General features: G+C 39.3%; 1 protein-coding gene across 2 annotated transcripts in view; it reads right to left on the bottom strand.

Annotated features, from left to right (window-relative positions):
• pcdh11 (protocadherin 11) overlaps positions 1 to 22,167 on the bottom strand; it is a gene marked incomplete at both ends in the record, with an annotated part of 125,745 nt that overhangs the window by 64,367 nt on the left and 39,211 nt on the right. For both annotated transcript variants that reach the window (XM_080035984.1, XM_080035983.1), the window contains one exon: positions 14,477 to 14,536. In XM_080035984.1, the coding sequence (XP_079892110.1) occupies positions 14,477 to 14,536 (60 nt within the window). The remainder of the gene's footprint in view (positions 1 to 14,476; positions 14,537 to 22,167) is intronic.

The following is a 22,167-nucleotide window of genomic DNA, read 5'->3' on the forward strand; positions in this document are numbered from 1 at the left end:
ATAAAGCACGCAGACAAGGCTCACAGTCATATTCCCATTTGCTCTGTGCATATCTTCCTCAAATATGTTGATGTCAGTTTTTCTGGCAGCGGCAGTCAGTTAAAAGTGTGCCACTGATGCGATTCAAAAGCCAACGAGTACAGAGCTGCCTTCTCTTCCCCTAGCCTGCCTCGCCCAATTGGGGTCCATCACCATCACCAAAACAAACTTCTCTCTTCACTGCCAGCATAATGTGTTCCCCCTCCTCATCCGCAGCTGAGCACCAGTCATGTTAGTATCTCTCGTGGAAAGGCAAATGTGTGCTGCAGGAGGCCAGTCCCATGCGCTTGTTTCCCCCAAACCTCTTGCTGTGTCTCTGGCCACAGCCAAGTGCATTAACATATGTTCTCACAGCGCACAGTGCTACTCTGCATTGGTAAATGCCTTATTACAGCAGGACCGGCTCTGTGCTCTCCCATTGAATATCCATAAGTAGTAAAACACAAGCCCATATCTGCCCACTCAGAGCAGTAGGGTTGTGTCTCACATGACGGGGGGCTCCTTAACATTTAGTCAGAGGCCCTATTTGTCAAATTGATATTCCGCTTACTCACAGTAAAGGCGGGTCGTAATAATGACAAATAAAGGCAATATTGCTACAGTGCTGGTACACACTGGGTGTAATAAGGTCATCTGCTGGTTGTGTTTTTTCCCCATTTCCCAAATCCATGTCTTTTTAGCATGCATAGCCAACTTCTCTCAGTCTGAGTTACATCTCAGAAGACTACACCAGTGTGAAATATTCAAAGGCAGAGAGGGTGAGAAAAATATCCTGAGCAATGCTCAATGTTTTTGCCTTGAGAGCTTACGGGCTTGTAATCATATCCAAACTAAAATTCCCTTTTTATTATTTTGTTAGTTTTTGTTTATGTGTTTCTGTCTGTAAGAAGTAGCACAATGTATTTCAGAGATCATGACATCTGTGTCATGGAATGAAAACACAAGAACTGTGTCCTTGATGACACTCACTATTGTCTGAACAGCTTTTTTGGCAGTGATTCAACAACAGCGTACTGAACAAAGGCAAACTAACAGGAGGAAAAATAATGAGGCACAGTGAGACACCTCTCATAGTATAGGCGGGAAGTTCTTGACAAGCCTTCTACATGTGTAGTTTATTTAACTGAAGTGTGGGTATGTAAAAGTTACATTTAAAACCTTAATAACATCTTAATTTCATGAAAACAAAGAGCGATGACATCTAGGGAATCATTCGACCAATTCACACAATGTTTGGCGTGATTACAATGGAAGTGTTGCTTGTGTGACGACTACACATTGTGAATATGGAGAATAGGCACCACACCCAATAGGCTATCTTTGAATAGCTTGCTGATGATGATTATCTTGATTGCAGTTAAAACACGGCATTGATAGAATGTGTTTGCAGGGTGTCAAGCGGCCACTGAGTTAGTTTAGGTTAGTACGCTTGCGGTCATTGACTCCTTGGTAGTTTTTTTTCACTTCTACTTTGGGTGATCTTTGTTCTGTCTGCCACAGACACAGTTGTGCCACGTTGATCTGAAGACAGATTCTTAAAGAATTTGTATCAAACACTACAGAGGAACTGTCTCATTCTTTCACAGAGAACTAAGGGCTGGCATCCATGTCATCCCACAGCACTGCACTGTAGGGAGTAAAAAAAGAAGAGGCCAGGATACATCACTGAAACATGAAGGTTTTGAATAATACCTTTCTCATGAATAAAATAATTAAAATCTGCTCTTTCATAACTTGCACGGTAACCGTGTAGTCATGAGCGTTATGATTAATGCTTCATCTATTAACTAAAGTGTTTGGATCTCAGAGGTTTTAATTTTTATATGTATTAATGTGTTTAGTTATTTATTATTTAACACCCGTTTTGACGGGCCGGATCAGCTAAGGACACAAGTTTTGTTTGCTTTAACTTTTGAGATCTATGTATTAAACAATCGAGTTTGCGCTGCATCACTGTGCAAACTAATGAGGCCTCAAAGGCTTTGTTTAAGTCATTAAACATGGAAATCTAACTACACAGTATTCTTCTAATGGCAAACAATCACATAGCAACAACCTTGCACAAGAAAATTATTGTCTGTGAAAAAGAAAGTGTCTGTGTGTGGGTGTGTGTGTCTGCCTGTGTGTGTGTGTGTGTGTGTGTGTGTCTGTTAGTGTGCCATCCTATCGCAGCACTGTGACAATGAGATCTGCTTCTATATGTCTTCAATTCATCATTAATTTCCTTCGGTTGGTGGTTCAACCTGTTATGTTACATTCACCACAAAACTAAGCCTACACAAACAGTGTTGATGATGTCAGTAGCTCTGCAGCCACTCACTAGAAGTTACAGCACCTGTGTGATTATAAATGTAGCCTCCATGCACTTTAACCAGGATAATATCATGTCTGAGCTGCTTTTAGTCACCAGTGAGTGGGGCTCCGCAATTTAACACTACTGACTCGGTCTATGACAATGATTGTGTATAGTCATTTAAGGCTGTTGAGCAGATTATCATGTTGTAAAGATCTGCTGGTATACGTACTGATCACCTGTAGCATTTATGAAGCATAGGTTTTTTTTTCTCATAATAATCTCTGAGCAGTCTTTTCCTCTACATCTACATATTTAACCCCAATATGTGAACTGCTACTTTTGGTGTTCTCCCCTCTAGCTGTAAGCTAACAACCTATTAAGAAAATGCCAAAGCTTTTTCTGGCCATCATTCTCTTGATGGAACTCACCTTCCACCCTCAATCAGTGAAGTTAAACACGGGGTAAGCTAAAGAAAACCTTATATTTACTCTTTTCCAACATTGCAGTACTATGCAAAGCATATAAAGCTATGGTGACATATTGTCTCTTTAAGAGCCCCTTTCAAAGTTACCATGTCCATGTTACCATATTATTATGATATTATAGTACACATTATATAATTTTTTCCATTACGATTAAATTGCTTGGATTCCATATTTTTTTGTAGAATATTCTTCTTTTCAACACTACATCAACAATGGCTAATTGCTCTTCTCCCAAGCCTGTTTAATGAATGAATCACTCATTATTGGCACAATCCATGAAGAAGTATTCCATGTTTGGAAACTCTCTCGAGTCGAGACACAGTTTGTGAGTGCAACATTGCCTGTTGACATTGTTAAAAAGAAGTTAGCAGAATGCCAGAGGAGTAATTGATGACATTTCATGTAATATATCATAATTGAATATGCTGAGTTTCCTATTGCCTTCATCTATTCTGTACTAATATCTTTTTCTTTAATGTGTTTTGTGCAGGGATAAAATGTTGTTTTAATTGTTTTGGGTGCAAGTTGACATTGTTTTTCAATGTCCATCATTTATGTTAAATCTGCTATGGTCATTTGCATTTTTTTTAAATATCCCACCCTTGCTCAAATGATCGTCTGTTTATTCAGATCTTTGCAATTTAAAAAAAAATGTAATGTACTCACTTTTACGACACAGTTTACTTCTTCCTTATGTTTTAATATCAGGACCTTGTGACAGGCCCTCTTGATCTTCTTTTGATTGTGTATATTTAGTTTATTTTAGTAGTAGTAGTGGCTAATACCCTGTATCTTAATTGTATCTAATCATTGTACTAATGGTCGACAGATATGGGTTATTCAATGGCTGATGTCGATATTTATGGTGTAGGTATATACACTGAAAAAAAAGATGCATTGGATTTACTCAATTCAATTGTGGACAGTGGTTGCACACAAAATATTTGCTTTGCCTGCAACCTACCGAATCATGTTAACTCAACACAACCAAATCATGTTAACTCAACACAACCAAATCATGTTAACTCAACACAACCAAATCATGTTAACTCAACACAAGTGCTTTGTGTTAACATAAAGTTATAGAAATGTTTTCAAATTACGTATTGTGATCATTTTAGTCCTAAACAGTTTGATCACTTTATTCCAACACAATTCACTCACTTGTAATTCAACACTATTTGATCAATTAACTTTAACATGATCTGTAATTTTAATATCTGAATGTCAAATTATGTTTTTATATTCATAATAATTAGATATAATTTAATACTTTAAATATACACATCAATTAAACTAACTTTAACTATATTTCAAATATAAATACAACTAAAAACTATTAAAATGACAGCATTAAACATTTTCTTGTTAAATACTTTACTTCAACTTTCTAGATTATCCTTAACACTACCCACTTTTTTCAAAAGTACAAATGATGAAACAAGGGAAATGATCCAGTTGACACCTTTATTCCAGCAATAACTGTAAAAACAGCAAACTATTGACACATTTTCAATTACTGTAAAACATCACTTGTGGTAAGAGGAACAGCCGCATCTCTCAGTCCAGGAACATAAAGCTGTAAGTGTCTTACACATGACTCAACCAGGGTCAGCTCTTCTCACTGGTGTATGTTAGTGTTCAAGCTTTGGGCCTATCTTGATGGTTCAGCTACATCTTACTCCATAATCTTCTTGGAATTCTTCGAAGGTGTAGTGGTGGTTTGATGGATCAGCTGTGTCCTGGTGAAAGGAAAATATATGTATTTAGTTTTCACTTTATCTATCAAACTATTTTTAAAACTCAACTTCATTACATTAACCCATTAAGATCTAAGGCCAATTAAAAGTACTCCATCTAAAACCTAAGCAGTTTGAAAACAGCCTCCCAAGACCAGAGGGTGTACTGTAAAACTGCATAGAATGTCAACATTTACTAAATTCTTAATGCTCAGCCTCTGTGGCAGAGACAGACATTAAATCAAAAATGTCTAAAAGCTTAAACCATTGGCCTTTTGTAAACCACAATATTAGCCTACACATTCATTAAGAATTAAAAACATTCTTTAATTAAAAAAAAAAAAAAGACGTAGACGAAGTATAAAAATTCTCAGAATGTAGCAGATACATTAAATAAAAAGCCTTTGAAACCTTAAACCACTGGCTTTACTGTGATACATTGCATTTGTGCATTAACATGTTATAACAAACAAAACATTTTTTTTTAAATGTGGCAAAGGCACCAACTATTTTGCAAACACTCACCATGTAGTCCTGCAGCAGATCAGGATCCTCGTTGAGGTAAATGCTGTCTGTTTATGAAGCCTTCTCTGCCAGCAGCGATGTTGTCCTAAAGGATTAGAACAAAGAACATGTCACCATTTTAACTCAAACTGTCGAAAACTAGTATGAAAGTGGGCAAAGACAAAAAAAAATCTTTAATCAGGTCCTTAATTTGAAAGGCATACTAAGCTATAGTAATCTAGACCACTTTGTCAAAATCAGCAATTAAGAATCCGCTATCTGTCTGTCGTGTGTGTGCATTCAAAAAAAGTCAGGTGTTTACACAATCGCGGCTCCGTTAACAAAGATCTAAAAAGCCTGACTCAGAGCCAGCAACTGTTTATGTTTATGCTAACCGCTGTCAGAACGTCGTGGATGGACTTTTTGAGGAACGGCCCAGACACTATAACGCCCGGGACACACATCCTGCGTCTACTGCGCGTCTGCTTTTTTTTTCTCTGCGACCGTATTAACACAATACACTGCTTTAACTGATAGAAATACTCTGTTGACAGTCATATTGACTTCATACTAGCAGCTTTCGCTGTAGTTCCACCATTTCCTGCTGTGTTTTTCTAAACTTCCCACAAGTGCAAATGTGGAGAAAAAGAAAAGGCAATGAGGCATACGGATTACTGTCAAAACTAAATATTAATCATATGTATCATGAAATGACATGAATCAACTTCATATTAATGGGAATTATCTATGAGAACTCTACGTAGGAAGACAGGGCTTTAAGAAGCAGCGCTGCAGCAGCTGAGGTGTTCCATGTGTGGCCAAAAAGAGAGAGAGAGAAAGGCAGCAGTAACAGACGCAGGATGTGTGGCACGGGCCTGAGGTTAGTATAAATATAAACAAACATTCACTGGAGATCGCTTAGTATGCCTTTAAATCCAAATAAATTTAACTCCATTCATATTTACATTTTAAAAAGTAACAAAGCAAAGCATTTGCAATATATAATTCAGTAGGTAAAATGTTCTTACCTTCATCATGGCTTGGAAGCCAAGCCTTTTTTCACTGCTGCCCCAGACGACGGACACGTCTCAAAGACGTGCAGCACTCAGGTTCTCTGCATTTATCTGAAACAACACGGAACCATTTTTTAACAACACTGACATACACATGACATTTGTTATGTCCAATCTACAGTTGCCAACCACATCACTGCATGCACTGGTCATAATTTGATTTATTATTCCCATGAAATCCACCTTTTACTCTACTATGCTTTAATACTTGGGACGTACTTGGTAAAACTGAGTGACAGGCCTCAAATCGCCAAGCCAGCAGCACCCTTCTGTAAAGGAGAAATGGAGACGAAGGTTTAATATATAACAAGAAAATCTTTACAATTACAAGTGTTTGACTAAAAAATGCATGTTGCGGTTTTTGAGTCACAAATAAGACAATTTTTCGGACAAATATAACTTTGCTTTTGATTTATTTTGTTAATGTATTTTAACATTGATAACAGTGAAATAAAAAATATCTTGTGTCACACCATCATAAAATCAACTGAAGATGTCAATTCAATGTGAATAATATAATAATAATAACCCTACAATATATAAAAACAAATAAAGTGCAAAATGGGGCATTAAACGTCCTTCCTATTAACATGAACAGAGAAACACAAGCTACCTTTTATACACTGTGCATGTTTAAAATAGAATAACTTCATAAATTTAAAGCAAGGTTATATTTGTCTTATCTTTGCCTTGTTGAGTTTTGTGATATGTTGCACCCCCCATTTGGTTATATGTGTATGCACGGGGTGGTTAAGTGAATTGTATTTTAAATGACCACTTTTGTTACCAACAGAGCAAATAAAAAGCATATTCTCACCACAGAAACTTGATCCTACAGTCAAATCGCTGGCTCCTGGAGCAAGATATACACGGACCAAGTTGTCAATCTGCAGCAAAAAGAAGAAACAGAAAAAACACTTCTTTATGGCATAACTGTATTTCTTTAAGCACAAATTACTGGAGGAGTACAGTGTGGCAAAATATGATGCTTTGCGATGGCTGATGATAATCTTTTTATAGCAATAAATCAATAATGTTCAGCACCTGAAAACGTAAATTAAGCCATTGCTCTCTTTAATGTGCTTTTATATAAAACTCACCACAAAAACAGTGTGAGACAAATGTTGAGCTGCTCTCCCAATGTTTGGACCGAGCTGCACCAAATACAAACGCAAACTATGCATTAGAATATGATGAATTTCTTTGTAATACAACTTTTTGATTTTTTTAACATTTCAAATCCTTTTATTTGAATAAATATACTCACTCACCAGTAGGGCTGGCCCGAATACCATTTTTCAGACTTCGAATATTCGTTGGTTTTTCCGAGCGAATATTCGAATATTCGTTCCAGAAAAACACACCATCAAAAGCAACATTAAAAAAAAAAAAAAAAAAAATTAAAAAGATTTTTTTTTTTTTTAAACGTTAATAATCCCTATATACTCCCTGGAACCGATTTTGACAGTATCTGCATATTTTGTTGAAGATTTACGCGCTCGGAGGTGAAGTAATGGATGAGCTATGACACTTAGTGATGTAATATCCTCCTAAATGAGCAATACTACTACTATTACTACAATATTACTAACTTTTATATCCTAATATAAAATTATTTGATGACATTATATTGCAGTACTAGCTTCTTGCAAAACATTTTTTTGAAAAAAAAAAATATATAAAAAAAAAAAAAAAAAACGAAGCTCCGAATACTAATTTAAGCTCCGAATACTAATTTTCCGAACGAATATTCGAATATTCGAATAATTCGGGCCAGCCCTACTCACCAGTTATGCACGGTATGAAGGCAATCTGTAGCAGCAAGTAGAGCCACAACATGGATAAAGAAAGAAAAACAGTTATCTTCCACGGTGCAAATCGAGCTATGTCCTGTAAGAGAGAAAAATAACACTATTACATATCCATTAACTGCAGAAGCCAAATAAAGTCCGAATGTCAAATGACCAAAGCAAAGCACACGTTACGTGCAAGGCAGAGCCGTTGAAAGCAGTTGAAAGAGAGGCTCTGGTGCACTGCACTCGTCCTCGTTGACCAAAAGCTAACGCTACATTAGCTAACGTTACTTTGCTAACAATTCAAACCAACACACCATGCTCGCGCCCCTCCCCTTATTAATGTAACGGACGTCCTTGAAAGTTAGCCGTTGATAGAATATGAAAGTTAGCCTACATATGTGTGTAGCACCTCTTATAATAGGTGGTCCATGGTTAACACGAATAATTTACCACAAACCCATTATGTATTGTCTCACGGACAGGTGGCGCACCAAATAAATCAATTCGAATAGAAATGAACAGGGCTGAGTTTTTTTTTTGTAATGGAGTCAGCTTAAAAATATTATCAGGAAATAAGGCATGCCTGGTGGTTCAACAGCGCGACAGAAAATTACCCCATGGCAGTTTTTTAACTCATGAAAGCGACTCTAAAGACATTAAGATATATGGCATAGCCCAACATTCAAATGTATTGCAGCCATTTACTTACCGAGCAGAGCAGTGCGGAGCTGATACCATTCATCATGGACGTGAAGTGAAGTGAAGTTGTCTTGGCGCGCAAAGGAGCTCGATTGCACGAGAGGACAGCACGAGATATCGCGAGACTTAATGTTGACACGATTGACTCACTTTCTCCTAATATGAGCTGAACATGTTAATACAACTCTCTCTGCCTATCATGTTGTTTCTACATGATGGGATGTACTTCCTACATGATCCGGTTACGTTTTGCTTCAGAACATGACACAATTGTCTTAAATGGACACAATATGCTTACATAAATCCAACAGATGGCTGATGCCCTTTTTTTCAGTGTATATATATATATATATATATATATATCTTGTATATACAGCTCTGGACTACATTAAGAGACCATTAAGAGACCACTCCAAATGATCAGTGTCTCTGGTTTTACTATGTATAGGCATATCTTTGAGTAACATGAACATTTGGGATTCATTTTACAAACTACTGACAACATTTCTACCAAATTCCCCCAAACAACATTGTCATTGGGAGCATTTCAGTAATGTAGAGATAAAGATTGAAGAAAAATCCAGACTGGTCTCCTTATTTTTTCCGGAGCTGTATAAATATATGTATATATACAGTATATAGTAGCGTACATAACATGTGTGTCGTTTCTTTTTTTTTCATTCGCATTTGATAAAATACAACAATTAAAAAATAGAACACTTTTAAACAAAAGTATACATTAAATTAAAACATAAAATAACTGTATTAAATACAATTTAAAAATAAGAAATGTCCACTGGTATTGGCTCTGTAAAATATTGCCATAAGGGACTTACTAAAAAAATATACTAAACAAGCTCTGCAGTGCGTACAGTGTCTGCAGACATTATTTTATTGCAGCACTTTAAAAATGCACCTAGGTACATTTCCTGCCATATTTGGTGCAACACATATGAACAGCACAAGTAGGACATTTTGCTTGCCTTAATAATAGTGAAATTCATTGCAGGAGACCCTGGGACTTGGTATTATCCACTGCTCAGGCTAAGACGCTTATACATTAGCAATCTAGGTGACTGGGCAGCTGGACTGCAGTCCTGGAGCACACAATGACTTGCCATCAATAGGTCGGGGAGCGTCGGGAGAGCCCACCCGGAGCAGACATTTCCATGTGGATCTGGCCTATGGCACAGGGGTACCTGCCTCCAGCCATCTGCACTGATTTGACAAATGATTCTATATCAAAGGTCTCTGCACTGATTTGGGTGGTAATTGATTGGAAGTGAGGCCCTCAAATCCCTGATTGGTTTAGCTGGATAGGGGGAGGTTGGCTGTGGCGAGAGAGAGAGAGAGAGAGAGAGAGAGAGAGAGAGAGAGAGAGAGAGAGAGAGAGAGAGAGAGAGAGAGAGAGAGAGAGAGAGAGAGAGAGAGAGAGAGAGAGAGAGAGAGAGAGAGAGAGAGAGAGAGAGAGAGAGAGAGAGAGACGGGGGAAATGTACTAAAGAACTCTGGCTCATTTGCACTTTGAGATAATTCAGAATGGAATTTTACGAGATACGCAATTTCTACCCACACTATGCATGGTAGGTTTTGTGCAGAAGCACCCATGTCATCTCTTGTGTTTATGATTATTTTTCTAATGCAACTGTCAGGATATCCAATTTGTTAGTGTGTCCGTGAAGATTGGATTTCATCATTCAAAAAGAAGAATTTGGTGAGAAATGGAATACTATTGATTTGTTCCACATGGAGGTGTGGTCTGATGCAGATATATGAGCATGGCTAGTTGCCAGGGATTATATATTCCTTGATCAATTTCCCCTGAATTGGTTATGCTTTTAACCCTTATTGTTAAAAACATGTGACAAGGGAGATAACATCAAACATGGAGAGCTATAGTCATTGCAGATTATTCCCCTCGGGATTACCTCAACCTCATAAACCATAATTGGATGAGCGCTGCGTGAGAGGGCACACATGCATAAATGAATGCTATTTGGAATACTTATTATATTTATGAAATGTAATCTGTTACCCGTCTTTATTTCAGGCACACAGCTGAAGGTTCAAATATGTGACTGCAACACACCTTTGACTAAGTGACACTATTTGCGTTTTTCAGTCAAATACAACTATCAATGTTTTTTCCAATGCTTTCGCCATGTGTCCTTAAAAAACTTTTACATTTGAAAGTCAACACAATCTGAGCTATGCTGCGACTAGCCCATCAAATTATCTAACCAGTAATGTATACCATGGCATTTTGGATTTTAAGCCACAAGACTGCAAAGCCTCCTTAAAGCATCTGCAGCAGTCATGCTACCAACATACAGGCCTAACACCCTTTATTACACGGGAGGCTGGCTGCACTGCATACCTTTTGCCATTTGACACAGACATGTGGTGCTTGCTAGTGACAGATGCTGCACAGCGCTGGTCCCAGAGGTCACAAATGACCTTTAGGATTGTCTTTTTTTCAGTCACAAAGAATTATTTGTTTGACGATGGCCGCCAATGCAACCCCAGGCACACTGATGGAGCTGTTGGTTGTTGCTGCTTGTCTTATAAGATCACATTTACCTCCAATGAGTTGTGCGTTTGTGTGTGTGTGAGAGGGCTTGAGCGACTGAATCTGTGCGTCTGTGCACGTGTGTGTGCAAGGGCGTGCATACATACATGGCCAGTAACATGCTTCACCAACCGCCCATAGTCTGCTTGATGTCGTTCACAAAGCTCAATTGCTTCATGACTGGCTCCTTGTTTGGATGCCAGAGGCATTTTCTTTTATTATACAGAATGAATCATCATTAAGATGTGCTTATTCAGTGGCCCTTTCTTGGCTTAAAAATGCTGCTGTTAACACAATCTCTGAAGCATTTCATCTGTTGCAATCATCGTGTTTACATTTCTATCCGGGTGGAACCTCAAAGGATAGTGTGCTTTGAAGGTGGAGTCAGCGATTATGGAGAATGTTTGTCGAAATCACTTTTTGTCAAAATTAGTGACTATCTCCTCACGATCGGTGACCTGTTCGTACTGTTTACCCTGTAAAAAAATGGGTCTTAATACAAAGCCTAAGCTCTGTAAATTGGCATGTAAACAAAGGTATGTAAAAAAAGGGGGCCCACCGTAGTTAGCAACATGCCCATTTTCAGTGCACGCACAGTACGACCGGGTAGCAGATCATGATGAAACTTGATTTTGGCTACAGCCATCACCGACTCCATCGTTTAGTGTGTGCTTCTAGCATGTTCCATCACCCTGCTTTTACATATTTTTTTTTAAAGATAATTTTTTGGGCGTTTTCTAGCTTTATTAGACAGTGCAGAGTTGAAATGGGGAGACAGAGAGAGAGGGGGGATGAACTGCAGTAAAGGTCCACGGGTCGGATTTGAACCCGCGACCACTGCAACGAAGGCCGGAGCCAATATGGTATGCGCTCTATCCACTACACCACCGGAGTGCCCTGCTTTTACATTTTTAGGTGACATGTCACAAGAGAGGTTCTCATTCTGTGTGGAAAATATAAACTGTGAAATGGCATCCTGGAGTTGAGCGGCTTTAGTTTACCTTAGCACTATACGAGCTGGCTGGAACAGACTGCACTGCGGGCCATATACTGTCAGAGGTGCTTGATCCCCACCCCCATCCTCACCCTCTCCATCTGTCACCCTACTAGATTGCCCTGCTCACAAAGATGCGTAACATGTCCTTATGCATGCATGCACAAACACATTCTTACACACAGTGGGACACAAACACAATCCTAAAGGAGACTCCCCTCCAATAGCTTAAAACTCAATTACCAATTTAGAGATATACGGAAATTAACATGCACATGCAAAAGGGATATTACATACGTTTCTATCCACCACTTATGCTACACATTTGATTAATTATTCAGATGTACGGAACCATGAATGTATATATGCTCAAATCCCTGTTCACATTTCATTCTTTTCCTGTTGTGGTATAATGAGAAACTGTTATTCATGCTGTAGATTCAGACGAAAAAGGCTTGCGAAAAACTGACACAATTTCTGAGCGCCTGGAGCCTATACTGTCAGATATATGATCCTATCCTCACCTATCACCCTGACTACCGTACTGTAATGATGCTCCGAGGTGAGCCCACTCATCAATTATTCACACAATTCAACATTTTCCCTCTTTATCTTCTCGCCAGCTGGAGCAGACCATTTAAGAGAAATAGAGGAGAAAATAAATGGAAAGCAGCAAGCGGATTGGCGGACGAATCAGAAAGTTTGCCGCGGAGGGACAATGTTCTCGATTGTGAGTTATAATTGTAGTTTAACAATGTGTGCGCCTCTGGGATTTTTCCGTATGCAATGTATGGCCTTTGGACTGAAGATTGCTATGGAAACCAAAGGCCCTGCATGACCTGCCGTGCCCACCCACTCGGACAGCCGTTAATCATCTTCGCTCAGATCCTGGCACTGCAAAATTTGGCCAATGTGTCAAGAAGCAATTATATATACTTAGTGCTCGGGCAGCCCAATCTCCTCCCTCCCTCCCCTTCTCCTTTCTTGCTCTTTCACTCTCACACTCTTAATATAATCACAGAGCAGTCAGTTTTAAAAGCCCTCTGTTCATTCCACTATCTATCCGGGGGATGCACACAATGCAGATGAAGAGACGTGTAAAAAGACAGAGGATATTCTATTCTGAGAGTCATTTTAATCGGAATATTCTTTTCATATAAATCATATCCAGCCATTGACTCATTTTTTACCAGCCCTCCCAAAGCTGACTGACATACTACATTAGCCCAGCTGGCCCATTGCATTCGCCGCACATATTGGGTTGGTGCGGATCATGGAGACTAATGCGAGCCGACTAAAGGGAGATTATGTTCCGCTGCTAACAGCTAAAACGTGAATTACACTAGCCGCAAAACCTAAGGTGTTCCCCCCCAATTACATCACCCATGATCAGCTGTGTTAAAATGGAAAGAGAGCGAGTCGGAGGAAGAGAGAACGAGACACTAATGTGGTGGCTGGAAATTACAGGACTTAGATATGCATACTATATGCAGAGCTTCAGAAAATAAATGTGTTCCTCTACTTATTGAAACATCCCATCCTGTCCTAGTCTGTGTCAAATTGTAATTTCCCATATTGTATTTTTATTATTTACTGCCCTGCCTACCTCCGTATGCAGCTTTCAATGCCACCAAAGTCATTTCAGACAGTTAGCTGTGCATTAGCGATGCAGAGCTGTGTTAGGCTTTCAACAGTTGATGACAGGCTGTCAGACAGCTTCCCTCCATTGGGCTCCTTTTTACCAAGGTCCACTCTTGCAATGCCGGCCATTCAACCAGAAAAAAAGGACACAGGCATTTTTGACACGTTCGGTGCTAAGTGAACTGAAATTGTGTGAATTTCGCTACATAGCACATTAACACATTTGCGAGGGGCACGCACCAGGAGCAGGAGGTGGAGGGGAAAGTTACTTCAGTCAGTTATAGTCGGAGATGACTTGGGATCATCAGAATGCAGTGATGGCTTTGACTGTGCATGTACAGGCCTAATTAGCATTGAATAAATATGCCCTCCTCGCCTCATGTCAAATGAATTTTGAGTCATAACAAAATGCAGATGAGAGAAATACTATAAGACTTTCTTTCAAGAGGCTTGTTCATAACATTTTTGACGAAACATTAGATACAGTATGTTAAACAATTAGAAGGGTCTTGACATGATATAATGAGCTCATTTACAAATTTGAATAGACCCAAATGAGGACACTACATGCTTTACATATCTGCAATTATTATATCATACATAATGGTGTTTGTTCCTTGCAGGCAGCATGCTGGTGCTTACCTTATGAGGACACATGGGGGGCGGTGAGTTAAAGGAATTCTCCAACGTTGTGCCGAAGTTCTACAAGAAAAAACACATTATCAGGGACATGTTTTCAGTGTAGGGCATCTCCTGGCAAATCTTTAGTGATATAAGTTGCAGCTTATTTCCTGGTCCTTTCCATTAGCGTTAGTGACTCTCGACAAACAAGCAGGTCTTTGACCCCCCCCCCCCCCCCCCCCTCCACACACACACACACACACAAACACACTAATCCAAGACAACAGCCTTTGTTGACAGTCACATTGTAATTCTTTATCATGAAAATATGATCTTATTGCATGTCATGTAAGTGAATACAGTAATGTATTTTTGCGTTCCAGTTTTCCCTTTCCTTCTATCCCCTCCACAAAGATTATAAATCCTTCTTTGTCAGAAGATTTCACTGAGCATATGTTCGGACTATTGCATACACGGCTGAATGCATTTTTTTTAGGTTAAATGATTATCACATTGTTAATACACCAATAGATCACTCACATACAAGAAAACACCATTAAAAAGGCAGACGCAAGGTAAGTCAACAAGCCAACAACAGATGGTCCTGCTGCTTGTGATTATGCAAAGATCCAAAGTATTTGCATACTCACAATGCCATCATAAAACAAGAAGCCATTTTGAGATGACCTCAGTGAGAAATGAAAAGACAGTGGGTGAAGCAAACCCAGCAGGGGAAGTGGGTAAGCACCGCAAACACTTCTTTGGGTATTCCACCAAGGGGCCTGCCTCCTGGGAAGGCCCTGTTGATTTCCAAGCAGGTGCTTTCACTATGTGCCCTCACATCCAATTATATGCCTGTGGTATGCCTGATGCTCCCTGACACTATTAATGGCTGCCTTATGGTATCACCAGGACAGAAGAGACACTCAGCTCTCCAGACTCTTAGCATCCATATTTCATTGCAACATAGGAGGACACCTCACTAGCCAAGGCAAACCGAGAGACAAACCAAGAGCCAGCCTTTCACTGCGTAAACACCACCTCATGAAATATAAATGAGCAAATGGGTCTTGCTAGGGCAATGGAATTAGACTAAGTGTCCCCTACAGATTGAGCAGGCTGTATAACCATGATATCCTAATTGATGTGACAAACAGACATGAGTTATTTTCTTTGGGGATAGCAGTAGGAAATGGACTTTGGTCCTGTTTGTGTTACATATATATGGTATCATATCCCGTGGGTAAAACAGAATGACCTTTATCCTAAGCAATTCCCCAATAATTGTTTACTATATATTATATATCGCTGATTTACATAAGTGAAGATGTATTAATTATATGTATGAATTACAGATTTCACAATATGCAGATGAGTATGCCCTCCAACACCATTGATAATAAAGAGTGATAATACCGGTCATAGAAAGCTGAAAAGACCTCAGGCCTAACATTTTGTGTGCAAATTGAGGTTAGCTTGGCATGAACTCCCAGTGAACAGTTTGCGGGCTTATTGTAAAATCAAAAGGTCAAAATATTTTGTGTAAACAGTGTCAACATCAGAAGCCAATTATGCTAAATTCCCTGAGCAAAACACATAATAGTTTCAAATTGTTTATTTGAAATATGTTTAAAATGTAATCCAACTGCTGCAGTACACAACAAGATGTTTATTCCATTTTCAACAACACATCTATTTTGAAAGCTCAAATGTAAAAGCTAAATATGCAAACACAAAAATATTGTGTTCCTTGAAACTCTGCTTGGATTCAGTCCTTTGGTTTATACAAGGGCCTGTTAAATCTTGATTCCAACCATAGATAATCTTAATCCCCCTGCCTTTCCTGGACACACAAACAAACACTACATAGCAAGATCTCCCCAGGCTATAATCACTGTTTTTTTCCCTTTTTTTACAATCTCACTTAATTCTTTGAGCGAAGAATAACATCACTATTCATTTACACGGTATTAAACCACTCTAGTGTTACACACACCGACATGTAAAATACTATTTTTAATCATACATTTTTCATCAGTGCATAACACATGCAGCATTGTAAGCAGTGACGCATTGTCCATGTTTTTACAGGAAACACAAATGTGATTATTTTCATGTAATAAGGAGAGAAATCACAACAAAGAAGGACCTGGACGGAAATAACTTCCATTTTTCAACTCACCTTTGGTCGGGAACATATATTGAATTTGATAAGGAAACACTATTGACAAGACTTGCAATGGAGGGCATTGGATTACACCGACTATTGATATTTTTGTCTTTTCCGAGTGCTTGGGGTGGTTATTGTAATTTGATAAGGCCCAGAAAGCACAATGCTATGATATATAACAAAATGTGTTTACTGAGGAAGCGGAAAGATAAGTGAAACATGATGTTTCTTTGTCCGATTTTTCTTGGAAACATTGCTGATATAGCAAATATCCTTTCTTCTGTACCTTAGATTTATATCCCTTAAACATAATTCTCACCCGTACTCAGGGGCGGATCTAGGCATAGGCATTCTAGGCACGTGCCTAGGGCCCATTTCCACAAGGGGGCCCAGTGAGAAGGAAAAAAAAATGTTTTTTTTTTTTTTTTTTTTTTAGGTTTTTTTTTACGGTATGTGTTTGATATTAACATCATATTATGCAAATGTAAGTTATCATACAAAAAAAGGAATAACATGTTTTGGTCTGGATAGTTAATAGCCTATTAATTTAATCAGTTCATCCAAGGTTAACTTATCACTCGGTATTGAGTTTATTTAAAAAAATTGGAAATTGGGCTGCCCTCAGTTGCCCATTCACTGTGTGTACTGTAGTCTATAGCCTATTTCAGCCTCATCTGTGGAAAAAAAGATAGCTGGACAACAGAGTTCTTCTGCTTCGTTCCTCTCACTGCATTTAAATGCATTCATAATATTAAAGAGAAATATGTTCCGTAAAAGAAAAAAAAGCACCATCCCAGAGGACACTGAATTATATTTTTTATTTTATTTATATATTATATTTTTTCTATATTAATATTTTATGGAAAATCCATGTCTTTCTTCGATAGCTTTTATTTCTACTTCATTCGAGCCAGTATCTCCAAATTATTTGTTCACACAAAATTCCTCAGATTTAGCCTCTTAATTTCCCTCTCAAAGTGCACCAAATTCATGCATTTCACTTTAAAAAGGTAAAAAAAATCTCCCGGGGGGGCATACCCCCGGACCCCCCTAGGAGAGTCAGGATCTCGGCTGGCTACTATTTTCACTAAGCTGGACATTGGAGGCAGTAGCGATGAACTGGGTGTGTGAATGACATTTAACAATAGCCTAGTCAATCATTTGGCCACGATAACATTGGAGAGGGGGGCCCTAATCAAATTCGGCTTAGGGCCTTATAAAGGCTTTGGCCGGCTCTGCTCCCTGGTTATAATTTTAGTCGTCAAACCAGAGTTTTTCTGTGCTGCGTCTCAGACCGGCGATGTCTCAGTGTGAATTTCGCCGTTACCCACCACAGAGTTCCACGCCAGGTTTCACCAGGTGAATCGCTGCTTCGCTCGCGCAAGGCTTTTGTGTTAGATCAGGCTTGCACGAGCGTTTTAACTTTATGCTGAATAAAGCATTGCACTGCACTGTTTTTCATCCAGTTGGAAAAATTGCTCCCACACTGGACTCTGCACGCACCTTACAGAAATGCTCCTGCAGTGAGCTCACAGACAGACGTGAACTTGCACACTCGGTTACGTTTCTCTTTACTCCCGTTTACAAACGCGCAACTCTTAAACAAATGAATGAGCATAATACTCTTGTGGCAGTTCAAATGTACGTAGTTTTTCACCAAATCGTGAAGTATCCGTTTGGAGGGGGCCCGAAAAAATGCGGTATGCCTAGTGTAATCTTTCTTCTTAATCCGGGCCTGCCCGTACTTGATAACTATTATAACCCACAGAATGACGTAATTATGTTTTGTACAATGCATATTAAGGGGAACCTGGTACATTGTAGAACTAACCAAGAAGCCAAAGGAATATTTGACCAAATTGTGCGTAACTTTGCTCCCTGTTTATATGTGCCAGATGTAGTATATAGTAGTCTGGTCACATTCAACAAGCTAACTCCCCCAATAAGCCCCATGAAAAAAACAAGAGCACTATTCAGTGCTGAGTGGACAGGGACTTGTGGCACATTTGTGTTTCTAGCCCCATCAGCTCAGCCTCCACCCTCCACACAAACAAGGAGGCTTTATGCTGCCGTCTTCCTAACCTCCCTTTCAAATGTGCCCTGCTACATTTAGTAAACTGCATTTCCAGCAGCTAGTTAGTGCTTTTCTAACTCTGTTTGCCACCCCGGCATTGTTCCCCCCTCCCCCCTCCCCCGCACTAAAATATAGTTCTCTCACTAGGATTAAAGGAGCCATGTAGTTCAAGGATTATCAAATGCCTTTGATCATGTGACTGCCATGTTTTTGATCTGCAGCACATTGAAGCATATACAGTATATTCTCTTTTTCTTGCCTTCTGTCTCTATCCCTCTCCATGGATTTCCTTGGGCTTGATGGTTCTCTCTGCAATGTGCAAAGACCTCTAGACAGGCCGTGAGAGAAGAAAGTGTAAAACACAAGTGCTATGCACAATAAAGCTGCCTTGTGTTGAAAGTTTGTGTATCTGTGTTTTCTACTTAAGCCGCAGGCTATTAATAAGTGGTCAATTCAGAATCTCTCTCAATAAAGTGTTGCAATATAAAGAATTAAAGTTATTTATTTACCAAACTCAGAAAATGTCCAAACATTGTTCTAGGAAAACAACTTCCCAATCCACATTAGCTGCATGGCATAGCTAAAGGTGGGGCGGTACATGGCATACGTTACAAGTTTCTATACAATAAGAAACATGCATTAAAGTCATAGTGAACCTTTTCACAATATAATATATTTGAGTATAGATATAGTCTCATACATCAACAATTGGTTTCAGAAAAGGTGGCTTAAGGAATACCTCACATACATCTGTATTCGAGCAACTAATCACCAAGCTGTGTCTCCTGTTGGAAGCAGTGTAATCTTTTCACAAAGGTTTCATGTTTTGGAGTCAAGTTCTGGAACCTCTGACTTTACCAACAGCTACAGCAGTTTGGTTTTTACACATTTTTGACACGTGGAATTTATTTTTCAATCCTGTAAAAATGTTCTCTGCACACATAGAACTATTCATACGTTTGATAGTCCTCTGTTTGAGACAAGGGCACACATTGTTTTTGTATACAGAAAGCAGCCATAGATTAGTTGCCTTTGAAACAGGAAGTCAGGTTTCAGATGCCTCTACCCCCCATCGCACCCTCAACTGCACTTAGCAATTCCTTAGCCTTGGGCTATTTTGCTGTGTTTCAGTCCCTGCATTAATATTATTTACTGGCTGACTTGGACATGCAATCAAAGGGACACACACGCAATATGTGCAGCACTTGTATTGGAAAAGCAATGTCTTTAACATGAAGTCCAGACATAAACCTTCTAACTGTGAGCCAGGGGATTTGTGGCTCAAATATTGTCAACATAACTAGAAAAACATTTCTGAAATCATCAATGTACCTTCACTCCCTATGTATGTCATTGCCAAGACTAAAAAGGGACACATCAAAACAATTATTTTGATCCGGCTTCAAGCAACACAACATTTCAATATGAATGGCACTTGAGTATTGAATCGTTATAAAGGCGTGGTTTCGGGCAACAAAAAAAAAAGACCATCAAAAAATGATTGAATATCATTTTAATGGGAAAAAACCTACAAGGCTTTCATACTGTCTACCTGCCATGTTATTAGAAAGACCTTGTCAGTCAAAGTGAGGAACACGGCAACAACATACAGACAGGCTGACAAGACATATGCATGCTTCCTTCCATCTTTCTCCCAGTTTGGCATGTTTATCCAGTCCTCCATGTGAGCATAGTGCAGTGCCTTGCATATGCATACAGAATGATGAAGGTTCAGAAACGATTGCCTGGAGGAAGCAGCACATATAGCACGGGCTCTTTGAAATGGTGCCAGGGTGGGCCTCATTTGCAAAGCAATTTGACAACAAAAGTAAAATGCTCTACAACTTCAAACCACATTTTGGAAGGAACAACTGGTACAGCTCTGCAGTTTGTTTAGAGAGGGATTTCGAGAGGGTAACATCCGGTGCCGTGTGTGTGTGTGTGTGTGTGTGTGTGTGTGTGTGTGTTTGCGTGCGCGAGTGCATCTGACATGGCTTATTTGCAGATCTAGCGGTTCACCGGTGCAATGTCATGATTGCTTTGGCAAGGGACGAGGGCCCTAATTTACATGAGAGGGAGTCCTAGAGACACACGGGAGCTTGCCTTTGACCAAGGTGCCAACAAGCCCGCAGAAAAAAAACAATGTAATTACAACATGCAAAGCTGCTGTGTTACAACAAGCTCAATCTAAATGAAGCAGGGCGGAAAACTAGCAAATCACTCAGTCTTCCAAATGGACATGACTAGAAAGTGGGTTACTGCTACACTATTCTGTATAATAATAATGGATTGGATTTATATAGTGCTTTTTTCCCGGGTTCATCAATTCACACACAGTCATACCGGTGGTGGTTAACTACGATAGCAACCACAGCTGCCCTGGGGCAGACTGACGGAAGCGTGGCTGCCATTCCGCGCCACCGGCCCCTCCGACCACCACCTCAAACATACAGCATTCATACACATTCACACGAGGCAAGGTGGGTGAAGTGTCTTGCCCAAGGACACAACAACCATGACACAGGTGTCCTGGCGGGAATCAAACCGCCAACCATTGGCTGACCCGCTCTACCACCTGAGCCACGGTCCCCCCGTGTATAATTTACAGATTTCCTTATTTTCTATACACCCACATTTCCCATTGAAACTCTAAAGGGGTCCATTTGGATATGTTCATATTGGAAATGTTTGAATATACATCACGTAAAATTTCTAGTGCTTTTTTTTTTCCTCATATAAGCTAGCATCCAGCCTCCGGCAGCTAGTCACTATCCATTCCTCATTCACCGGATATTGTTTCTTTTCTTTCCTCATCCCTTTGATTTTGACCAGTCTCTGGTTGCATGGAATGTTTTTTGCAAGTGCAATATTAGTGTTGATATCATATGGAACATGATGTCATACCATGTGGGTTTCTTATAATCAAAATATGTCAAGGAACTTAATATTGTTTTTATTGCCTGTGGACTACTATGCCTTTGCATTAGGACACTTTCTTTTTAGCGACCTCCTAATACCTAGAGAAATACATTGTCACAACAAATTGTCACTGGCTTATGCCGTTTTATATTGTGAAATAGAGCTGCTGCATACCTCAGTTCACGAATGACATATCGAGAGGCTCAATAAAAAAAATGCATGTATCAATTATATGGCCTTGATATACTTCAAAACATGGGGTCAAACACTGTTTCTATTTGCTTATATATTCAAGGTTTTCTACTGGACCTCGATGTTGTCAGCTATGGCCCTATGGCCTTCAGGTGAGAAAGGGGCTGACTAGGTTTCACATTTGATCTCTGACAAAAGTCATGTTTGTACCGGTAATGCTCTAACAGGAGCTCTACCTCAACAATTAAAATAAGAAAATCCTAAAATACATATTGAACAGGTATTTAATAGCATGGCATTATACAACTGTGACTTGTCTTAAATGAGTTGTGAGTAGACAGCTCTCTTTAGATGAGG

Source organism: Ammodytes marinus (assembly GCF_949987685.1).
Source record: "Ammodytes marinus genome assembly, chromosome: 10".
NCBI classification, from domain to species: Eukaryota; Metazoa; Chordata; class Actinopteri; order Uranoscopiformes; family Ammodytidae; genus Ammodytes; species Ammodytes marinus.